The sequence below is a fragment of the Balearica regulorum genome, chromosome 1 (assembly GCF_011004875.1).
Source record: "Balearica regulorum gibbericeps isolate bBalReg1 chromosome 1, bBalReg1.pri, whole genome shotgun sequence".
Classification (NCBI taxonomy): Eukaryota; Metazoa; Chordata; class Aves; order Gruiformes; family Gruidae; genus Balearica; species Balearica regulorum.
In genome coordinates, this window is record NC_046184.1 from 218,623,184 (window position 1) to 218,633,814 (window position 10,631).

The 10,631-nt window shown below is 63.9% G+C and overlaps 1 protein-coding gene across 1 annotated transcript; it reads left to right on the top strand.

The window, feature by feature from the left end:
* Positions 1-1,411: 1,411 nt before the first annotated feature.
* Positions 1,412-10,106, top strand: LOC142599981 (sodium-dependent proline transporter-like). The gene is made up of 16 exons (XM_075742752.1): positions 1,412-1,779; positions 3,162-3,293; positions 3,553-3,701; positions 3,928-3,977; positions 4,188-4,326; positions 4,406-4,540; positions 4,651-4,742; positions 4,921-5,045; positions 5,233-5,345; positions 5,669-5,803; positions 6,018-6,117; positions 6,592-6,710; positions 6,977-7,150; positions 7,412-8,068; positions 8,126-8,810; positions 9,802-10,106. Exons 1-14 carry the CDS (start codon positions 1,587-1,589, stop codon positions 7,535-7,537), a joined length of 1,782 nt encoding a protein of 593 aa, XP_075598867.1. The 5' UTR covers positions 1,412-1,586; the 3' UTR covers positions 7,538-8,068; positions 8,126-8,810; positions 9,802-10,106.
* Positions 10,107-10,631: the final 525 nt, after the last annotated feature.

Below are 10,631 nucleotides of genomic sequence, written 5' to 3' on the forward strand. Positions count from 1 at the left end.
CTGGGAGCAGAGCAGCTGTCCTGCACCCTGTCCAGGCCCGGAGGCCCCACCAAGCTGCTGGCCGGCTGCAGGAGTAGTCAGGGCAATAACTCACGATACCAAATGAGGCACAAAATCCCCGTTCCCTCTCTCCCCACCAGGCACGTTCCCCCTTCAGCAGAGGTGCTGGCAGGGTCAGGGTGTGGGTTCTGGGGCTAGTGAGAGATGCGAGCCCCCATCGCCCTGTGGGTCCCCCACCTCTGCTTGTGCCAAGCGATGGTGCGCATGGTCCATGTGGCACCAGGTCTCCCCTCGCCCTGCCCTCCACCGCTTGGCCTCGGTGCAGCGTGATCTGATGGCTCCGGCCCTTGCTTGTAGGTCTCCTGGCCGAGCGCATGGGCAGGACCCCGGCAAAGGTGGGAGCCCAAGATGGCCCCAACTGTCCTCAGAGGCACAGGGCAGGAGGACTTTGACAAGCGTGCATCAAGCAGTGGCAAGCACCCCTGCACCCACCCTCATCTACCCGCCGCAGGGCTGGGTGCCAGGGTGCCAACCCAGGCAGTGCCTGTGTTTAGCTAGTCCCAGGTGTCTGAGACAGAGCAGAGATGAAAATCCATCACGGGCAGCAGGGAACCACCAGAGGCTGGCTTTCCCGCTACGGGAGGATCTGCTGGATCAAACCTGCCAGGGGGTTTGGGCTGGGCTCTGCCCAAGCCTGCTCCTGTCTCCTGGAGCCTGGGGAGGAGCACGGAGCTCCGGGGAGCACGGGCCACCGCAGGCTGCCCGCTGGGCGGGTTCAGGGTGTCCCGGGTGAGGTTAACTTTTTAATTCTCTGCGCGGTAGTTGGGAGTAATGACAATTACTTGAGAGGTTCAAACAAATCACAAATTTACTGAAACTCAGCTGAACTACAATGGTAGCGGCTAGCAAAACTTGTAACGGTGTTACCCTAATGTGCCGAAAATGAAGTTAGAGACAAAGAGAGTGGCGGAGAGGAAAAGAAAGAAAGAGAGAAAGAAAGAAAAGAGAAAAGATAGCACCACCCTTGGATCCAGCGATGGTCTCTGCTCGTAGTTGTAGTCCTCAGGTGGCGGGCATGCTCCGAAAACTCGTGTTTCCCCTTTTTATAACCCAACGTGTCCGTCCCGTAGGCGGGGGTTCGTCACCACTGAGCAGGCACAGCATGTGCTCAGGAATGCTCAGGAATGTTCAGACATGAGTTGGTGGGTTGTTGGGGTGTTGGGGGGCTCACTGTCCCCCTGCCTTTCGGGTGGACCGAGCGATGACCCCTCACGGGCACGCAGGCACAGCAGATAGATGGTGTTGCCTGCATGTTTCAGGAACAGGGCGATGGGCTCACAAGACGGTATCTTGCCTCCGCAGTTCTGCTCTTGGTCGACACTCTCTCGTCCAAGACGACTGTTTGTGACACTCACTTGTTATCAGAGCCTTACACGGGGCGAGCCCCAAAACCCCTTTGGCAACCAGATGCTTCTTCAGGGAGAGCTTGGCCGTGCCCAGCCCTGCCCAGGAGCCCTGCGGGGTTTGCAAGCTGCGGCCAGCGGTTCCTGACGCTTTGCTCCCCTCCGCAGGTCAACACCTTCCAGATGGAGGGTCCGACCGCCACCCCCACCAGCCAGCCCTGCCCAGGAGCCCAGCCCCAGCCTGAGGTTCTGGAGCCCAGCCCGCGCCGGGAGACCTGGGCCGGCAAGTGCAACTTCCTGCTGTCCTGCCTGGGCTACTGCGTGGGGCTGAGCAACTTCTGGCGCTTTCCCTACCTATGTTACCGCAACGGAGGAGGTGAGTGTCTGCTGCGGGCACACAGCTCCCTTCCCCGAGCACGCGGGCACTGCTCGCTTCTCTGGGATGGAGTCCAGAGCATGGGGGGGCTGGGGAGGGCCAGCGTGATGGTGCACGGGGGCTGTGCTCTCCAGGAGAGCAAACATGGGTGCTGGCGGGAGTCGGGGTCTTGTGTTGCCCACCTGGACACCACCACTTTAATCTGGGGTCTGGGGACACAGACGCAGCCATCCCCACCCACCGCAGTCTCTCCTGTCACGGCTGCCTTTGGCACGGCTGTGGAGGACACCAGACTTCCCGTGCCTTGCGGGGTACATCGCCCTGCAGCCCCTCAATCCCCGTGTCCTTCGGCCGGGTGCTGTGATCGGTGTGCTCGCCACTGGATGTCACTGCTGCCCAGCTGGCCGTGAAGGGCCCACGCTGCCCGTGGCACCCATGGGGGACGAGGAAGCCGATCCCTGTGCCACCCCACCCCCCCGCCCCCATGCACGATGCCTCCAGGGAGCCAGTGGGACCGTGGCACCATCACCCCTCGCTCCCAGCCTCTGCCAACAGCCACGCAGGAGCTCCCGATGTGCTGCTGGGGCTTTAAACCCATGGTGGTCCCCTCCTCCCCAGGCTGAGCCACACTAACCTCTGCCAGAGCTGGAAGGTGATTCCCTGGCAGGGTGCACAGCAGATGTGGAGGCAGCACACTCCCCCAGCTCTGCGCTAATCAGTGCTGGGCTAACGAGCAGGCAGCCCCACATCTGGTCTGTCCAGCCAGGCTGCAGGGGAGTGGGGTTTGAATACAGACCTGGCTGGTGAGCTGCTCTGCTCTGGGGAACGGAGATCCCTGCACGGGAGCTCTGCCACATGGAGAGGATGGGCTCGGGCTGCAGCTGGCTGCCAGCTGGGAAACAGTGATTTCTCCCCTGGAAAATGTCCTTTTCCAGCACAAATTTGGCCTGGCTGAGGCTGGAAGGAGCAGGAAGGTTGTTGGTGGGACAAGCCGTGTAAAGACGGAGGTGTCAGTGTATTGTCAGGGGAAACACGGGGATCTGCTGTGGGCACATCCCAGGGCCCTGAGCATCCCATGGCCCTGAGCACCAGTGCAGCATCCCTGGCTGCACCCCAGCGCTGGTCCCACCACCCATTCCAAGCCAGGGCCAGCAGGATCCCACCACCTCCCAGCTCCGGCCCCCGCTGTGGGGCTCACGGGGAACTCGTCTGCTGGGGATGGCCCCCAGGATGGAGCCAGCAGCCCCCAGGAGCTTTCCCTGCTCCACTGCATCCTGCCAGGACACGTGTCCCTGTGCAACTCCGACCCAATGACATTCGTCCTTTGGGGACCCCGGACTGGTGCCGGCCATCCCCCCAACCTGCTGCTCCTCTCCTCCCAGGTGTCTTCCTCATCCCCTACTTCATCATGCTGCTCGTCATGGGGCTGCCCCTCTTCCTGATGGAGCTGAGCTTGGGCCAGTACGGGGCCGCGGGGCCCATCACTGTCTGGAAGTTCTGGCCGCTCCTGAAAGGTGGGGCTGGGGGCTGGGGACCCCTCTCCTTCCTGCCCCGCAGCCGCTGGGGCCGTCTGGGCTGTGGGAAGGGGTGCGGGTGGGCACGGGGCTGGGACACCCCCTTGGGGAGACCCCAGCCTGCACCCCGAGTCCCAGGGCAGCCCCGGGCAGGTCTCCTGCTGCCTCTGTGGCCCCTTGGACCCGTGCCGGGGCCAGGGGTCTGTGGGATGTGGTCAGGCCCCTGCCTGCCCCCCCAGCAGCCCCTCTCCTCACACAGGCATTGGCATTGCCATGCTGATCGTGTCCTACCTGTTGGCCGTCTACTACAATGTCATCATTGCCTGGGCTATCTACTACCTGGTCTCCTCCTTCCAGAGCCCCCTGCCCTGGTCCTGCGATGCCCCCAGGAACGCAGACCTCTGCCAGGTCGGTGGCCCCGGGCGGGCAGCGTGGTGGGGCCCGGTCCCAGGGTGGGATGCTGCGGGGCCAGGCGCCGCACGAGGACCCGGCAGGCGGTTTGTCTTGGGAGAAGCTTTGCCTGCAGCAGAAGAGGGGGGTCAGGCTGGGGATGGGGCCAGGGCCAGGAGGGACGGTGGGGACGGTGGCGATGGCGGGGACGGTGATGGTGACCTGCTGGGACTCTGTGTTGCAGAACACGTCGGGGAGCACCAGCTGGGTGAGCGCCAGCGAGGTTTTCTGGAAGTAAGTCCCTGTGTGGCAGCATTGATTTGTGCCTCCCTTGGCCCGTGCGTGGGGTCTGGGCCCGGCCCCATCTCCCCTGGTCCTGGGGGGCCGGGGCTGAGCCCCCGCGGGCAGCAGTCAGTTATGCCGGAGGGGTGGGCAAGGACACTGTGGAGGTGACAAGGGTGACTCGCGTCCCCCGTCCCGCTGACCCGCGATCCCGTGCTGTAGCGAGCAGGTGCTGGGGGTGACGCACAGCTCCGGCCTCGGGGACCCTGGCACTGTGCAGTGGCCCATCGCCCTGTGCCTGCTGACGGCCTGGCTCCTGGTCTTCCTCTGCATGCTGAAGGGCATCCGCAGCTTCGGCAAGGTGAGGGGCAGCACGGGAGGGTAGCAGGGGGGCTGTAACGCCGGCGAAGTGGCTCTGAGCAGAGCTGTGCCATTTGCAGGGAGTGTACTTCACGGCCACCATCCCCTACCTGATCATCCTCATCCTCATCATCCGCGGGGCCACGCTGGATGGCTCCCTCGATGGCATCCACTTCTACCTGTCCTCGGACTGGAGCAGACTGCAGAGCGCCCAGGTAAGCCGGGGTCAGGGGGTCCCTGATAGCAGCAATCCCCACAGCTGGGGGTGCAGGGCAGGTGGGCTGGGCAGTCCTGCAGCCCCCCACACTGTCGTGTTGTCCCCCAGGTGTGGAGCGACGCAGCCTCACAGATGCTCTACTCCCTGGGCTTTGGAGGGCAGTTTTACAAGCCTTCTAAGTTTGACAACAACATCATCCGGTGAGTGAGCCGTGGGAGCGTGGTGGGTGGGTGGGGTGTGGGTTCTTGGGGCAGCCCCGGGTTGCAGCAGGGGAGGAGCAGGGTGGTGATGGGGAGGTCTGAGCCCCATGGCCCATCTGGATGCCCCTGTCTCCATCCTCACCCCATGGCCATGGGGCTGTGACACTCTCCCCAACAGGAACGCCTTGATCATCGCCATTGGGAACTGCTGCACCAGCTTCTTTGCCGGCTTCGCCATCTTCTCAGTGCTGGGGCACGTGGCCTGGAGAGAACAAGTCCCCGTGGACAGCATTGCCAACTTAGGTATGGGCTCGGGGAGGGGGGACTCGTGCTGTGCTGTGCCATGCCAGGGAACATCCTGGTGCCCTGCGCAGGGATGGGGCCACAGGGCTGCAGCTGGGATCACATTCAACCTGGATACCGGCTTGCTGGGCTGAGCTCGTCTCACAGCAGCGTGTAATTTCACGCTTCCCTTCGTCTCACCCCACAGGCCCTGGGCTGGTATTCGTGGCGTTCCCTGAAGCCCTCTCCCTGCTGCCTGGCTCCCTGTTCTGGTCCATCCTCTTCTTCCTGATGCTCTCCATGCGGGGAATAGACAAATTGGTGATTGTCATCTCAGGCAGCCCCATGTCCTGCCTCATGCCTGGCCATGGGGTGCCAGGTACACCCCGTCTGAGGCACGCAGACAGCATGACGTGCATGGGCCAGGAGCATGAGGATGGTGCTGGGGTGGGGGATGCGTGGCCCCATGCACGTGGGGCTGGCACTGGGCATGGGTTTCTCCAGGTGCGCAGGTGTCACAGGGATGGGGAGGCACATGGGGACGGTGCCCCGCAAAGTCCCCTCTGTGAGGACCATCCCCTGCACCCAGGCCAGGGGAGGCAGGGACCAGGACGTCCCCACAACTGACATCCCCCATCTCTCAGTTCAGGATCACTGGGGGCATCGCCACAGCCATCCTGGACAGGTTCCCAGCCCTGCGTGACCAGAGGAGGAAGACAGTGTTGCTGGGTGCTCTCTGCACCTCCTTCTACCTGCTGGGGCTCCTGCTGGTCACCCAGGTATGGGGTCCCCTGCACTCCCACCCAGCGGCACCCAGCACCCTCGCAGTGATGCCAGGATGGAGGATGGGGAGCGGCCTCCTCTCCCCTCCAGTGGGAGGACGGATGGAGGGCTGTGCGTGGGCCCTGGCATCGATGCTGGCCATGGCATGGGGTGCCCCACACCCACCCGCTGCCCCGAGCCCTGCTGACCCCGTCCCTCACCGCCTGACAGGGAGGCATCTTCTGGTTCATGCTCATTGACAAGTACAGCACTGGCTTTGGGCTGATCATTGTCGCTGTCTCCATGTGCCTGGGCATCACCTTCTGCTACGGTGAGTGGAATGGGTGGCCCCAGGGGTGCAGCCAGTGATGGGGGGTGCAGTGGGTGCAGCCAGCACGGGGCTGTGGTGCTGCCGGCCCTGGGCACTGCCGCAGGCTGTTTACAGCACAGGGCAGCCCCTGGCTACCACACTGCCAAGGCTGGGTTGGCATTCCTGGGGCTCGTGGCAAACCGTGGCCAGGCTCTGTAGGGTGCCTCTGCAGCTGTGGGCAGCCTGGAGCCCCGCGGGGTGGGCAGGGTGGTACCCCCATCCTGCTGCCCAGCCCTGCAAGGAGACCGTGCACAGCCGAGGTGCAATTTTCCCTGTGTTCGGGGGATGTCATCTCCTCTCCATCCACCAAAGCCTGGTGGATGTTCAGCACCCCGGCACAGGGCTGTCGTTGGTGCCCTGGTGCGGGTGCACCCGGCAGGGCCGTTCTGGGACAGGCAGGGTCCCAGCAGTGACCCTCTCCCGGGGGGCCTGCAGGCCTGAAGCAGTTCTGCCAGGACATCATGGACATGATCCGCCGGTGCCCAGCCTGGTACAGCCACATGCTGAACTACTTCAAGGTGTGCTGGATCTTCTTTACGCCCTGCCTGCTGCTGGTGAGCACCGAGCACCCACCTGGGGCTGGAGGTTGAGGGGAGAAGAGCTCCTCTCCCTCCAACTCTCCCTCCCCTCTGAGAGGGGCAGCTCTTGCTGGGTTTGGAGCAGGGCTGCCCAGGTCCGGGCACCCTCCTGGGCCGCTGTGAGGCTCCTGGAGGGGGTTTGGGGTGGCCCTGGGGGTCCCTGTGGCGCCCAGCCCAGCCAAGACCCCTGGGGCCAGGCAGTGCCACAGTGTCACGTCACTCCTGCCTGCTCTGCCCTTCAGATCACGCTCATCTGCTCCTTCCTGGACATGTACAGCGTGCACCTGTACTATGGCATCTACGAGTTCCCCACCTGGGGCACGAGCCTTGCCATCTGCATGGGCGTCCTCACGTGCCTGCCGATCCCACTCTGGGCCGTCGTGGCCCTGTGCCGCGAGTCGGGGACGCTGAGCAACGTGAGTGTGCGAGGTGGGATGGGGCATGGGGACGGGGTGGGGGCAGAGCAGGGGCTGCCCCGGTGCTGGGGATGGGGTGGGAGAGGCCAGCGACAGAGCAGAGATGATGCTGTCTCTTCCCTTAGAGAGAGGAAGGGCTGGAGCCGCAGGGCCGGGGCAAGAGGTGGGGTCTGTGCCCACTGCTGCCCCTTCCCAGAGCGACACTGCCCCCTGCCCCACAGGGAGCTCGGGAAGCCCCTGATCACAGTCTCCCACCCACAGCGCTTCCAGAAAGCCGCCCAGCCCCTCGACTCCTGGAGGACCGCTGCCACCGGGGACATGGCCAGAGATGTCATGTACATGTCGGCCATCAGCACTGCACCATCCTACTGCAGCAGCGAGGAATGATGCTGGCCCCAGGGGACCCCACGACCTCGCTCAGAGACCCCCAGGATGACGGGACCCGCCGGCGATGGGGACACCCGCCCAGGGGCTGGCTGCTGGTGCACGTGGCTCCCCTTGTGCCGTCACAGCCACCCATCCCGGCAGATGGTACCCACTGATCCCAGCGCGTATTTTAACTCTTGATCCTGGAAACGTTCTGCACGCTCCAGAGGTGTTTCTAGGGGACTCTCTGTGAGCAGGACCGGCTGCCCGGGCCGTGCTCCAGCCCTTCGCTTGCCTCTGGGCAGTTGTCACCTCTCGTTGGAGGGGTTTGGGGTGGCTGCGTGCGTCTCTGGCCCCGACCCAGCGCTCTCCTGTTGGGGCAGGCTGCCGGCACCATCTCTGCCACCTGCAGCCGCCTTGTGCAGGGGCCAGGCTGGCCGAGCCCACCGCGGGGGTGGGAATGGCACGCTGACCCCCGGGGTGGGCTCCATGCTGGGGATGTTCCTACACATGCCGGTGCCTGCAGAGGTGCATGTGCCGGGCGCCCCGCTCGCCCCCACGCTGCAGGGTGCCACCACCCCCCCAGGCTGTGCTGCGGCTGTCGTGCAGCACAAGCAGGGACAGATCCATGCCACCATCCAGGCCAAGTGCTGCCGCTGCGCAGGCTGGCGGTGTCCCTCAGCAGGCCTGCGCTGACTGCCCCTCTGATACACCATAGCCTGGCAGGGCCTGGGTGCAGCTCCTTTGGGACGGGACAGATCCTGAGACGTCCTCCCCTGCATGCAGCCCCTGTGCTGCCAGGCTGTGGGGTCCCAGCCCATGGGGCCTCATCCTGCTCCCCTCAGGCTCACCGCCGGGCTGCCCAGTGGCATGGGAGGACCATGTCCTTCTGGCTTCGGCTGTGGGAGCGGAGGGGCGTGAGTGGGGAGAGGCTTTGGCAGGGTCTGAGGTTGCCCTGGGCCAGGTCAGCAGCTGGTTCCTTGCCAGGGAAGCTGAGGGGCCCCGGGGAAGTGTTTTTCACCTGATCCCAGTGACCGTCTGTCCTTCCTGCGGGTCTCCAGCCTGGCTGGCACCAGGGCAGCTGCACCCTCGCTGTGCTCCTACTGGGTGATGTACGTGGGTATGTATGGTGGGGTAGCCAGGCTGGCTGCTGGGGACACGGTCCCCAGGGAGCTCACTCCCCCCACCGGCAGGAGGGACCCCCTGCCCCCACCCCCAGATGGGACCCCCACGCTGCAGCCTGGGAAGGGCAGGAAGGAGAGAGCAGCAGACATCCACTCATAAGATAGACTATGTGCTTTATGGGATTTAAAAGTTTTATGAAATGACCAAAAAAAAAAAAAAAATACAACCAAGAGTAGGCAGATGCGTCAACAGTTGCCGTTTGGTGGATCCCCAACCCCTTCTCCAGAAGCATTGACAGGTCTCCACCACCACAAGCAGCACCGCCGGGACCCCGGCTCCCACCCGGGCAGCCACCGCTCCCAGGGCCCCACCGCCACCAGCCCTGCTCCTGCGGGGCCAAGCCGCTCCGAGCGCGCCCTGCCCGTGGCGGTGGGATGCCTGTGGCAGCAGCCCCGACCCTGGGGGCTGAGTGCGGTGTCCCCCCTCCCTGTGCCACCTCGGAGCAGCCACAGGGAAATGCAGGCACTTAGTCATTGCGAGGCATTTTTCACTTATCTCAAAGCAACAGTGTAATTGTCTACCTACCACCTGTGAAACAAAAACCACCTTCGTAGGCCTTCCTCTGTTGTCAACAGACACATAGAGATTCCTCTGGCATAAAGCAAGGCCCTGGGGGGATTTCAGCATCTCAGCCTGCCTCCTCTTCCTCCCCTGCCTGATGTGCACCCCCTCTGCCCTCAGCAGGTGAAGCAGCCGGGCAGCCGCGGGCAGCTGCCCACCTCTGGGGACGTGTCGGACGGCAGCACGGGGGGTTGGGATGGAGGGGGCGGTGGGGCAGGGACCCCAGGCTTGGCAGGGAGCTCTGGGGGGCTGTGTCATGCCAGGCAGCAGCCTTGAGGGATGCAGGAGGGCGGATGGGGGCTCCTGGATGCACAAGTACCGGCACAGGCAGAGCCCTCCCTCGCGAGGGCATTCTACTTGCTCTTGCTTATCAAGAGCGCACAAACAGGGATTTCCCCTCCCAACCATTGCAGCGATGGGCACTGCGGTATAGGAAAGTGGCTCCTAGAAACAAGGAGAGAACCGATGTGACGTCCATGAGGCAGCTTGCCCGAACGCTCGCACCCAGTCACCCCGAGAGCCGAGCAGGGAGCAGCCAGCCCTGCTCCACACACTCCCCCGTGGACTCCCACCTCTCCAACCTTCCGTACAGCCTGTGCAAAAGTTGGAAGAGGCAGAAGGACCAAAAAAAAATAAAAATAAAAAAACCCCCCAAACCTACACCACACATTGAAACCAAACCCACATGCCGTGTGGCTGAGCAGAGGCAGGAGTAACTGGAAGCCATGCACAGCAAAGCCAGGGACTGCAGCAGTCGGAAGGGGAGAAAGGGCGGCTGTTCTCTTGTGGGGGAGCGGTCGTCGTCTTTTCTTTCCTCAGAGATCAGGAAAGAAATAAGTTGAAATAGCTCCTCCCGCTGCCGGTGCTAGATGAGGTGACTCAGAAAGGCAGGGTGCGCAGGGGAGGGCGGCGGGCGCTGGCCAGCACCCGAGCCCGCGGGGTCCGCATCAGGCGGGTACGCCGCGTTCCCGATGCACGGCCGCCCCCCGGTCCCAGCGGGTCGCGCTCCTGGGTGGGTTTCCTCTTCCCACTCCCTCTCTACTTCTTGGGCTTCTTGAAGATCTTTAGGGGGAACTTTTTCTTGCTCTGGCCGAGGTCAACCTCATCGCCCGTCAGGCTGCTGTCCTCGTCCCCTGGGGTCTTCTTGGCGGCCAGCTGCGGGATGCGGGTGCTCTTGGCGCTGCTGGGCCGGCAGTCAGAGATGGGGGAGGGGGTGTCGGGGTCGGTGGAGCTGAGGCTGTGGGACCGGGAGGAATCCGAGTGGCTGTGCTTGCCGGCTGTCGGGTGGCTGATGTCCCCCAGGCTGGAGGACTTCTCCATGCCGTGGTTCACCATCATCATCTTCAGATGCAGCAGCTGAGAGTGGCCA

Coding starts and splice junctions, on each gene's coding strand:
- LOC142599981 (XM_075742752.1), top strand. CDS start 1,587: ATGGAGGGTCCGACCGCCACCCCCACCAGCCAGCCCTGCCCAGGAGCC. Junction 4,541..4,650: donor GCAGACTGCAGAGCGCCCAG/GTAAGCCGGGGT, acceptor GTTGTCCCCCAG/GTGTGGAGCGACGCAGCCTC. Junction 6,118..6,591: donor GGGCATCACCTTCTGCTACG/GTGAGTGGAATG, acceptor GGGGGCCTGCAG/GCCTGAAGCAGTTCTGCCAG.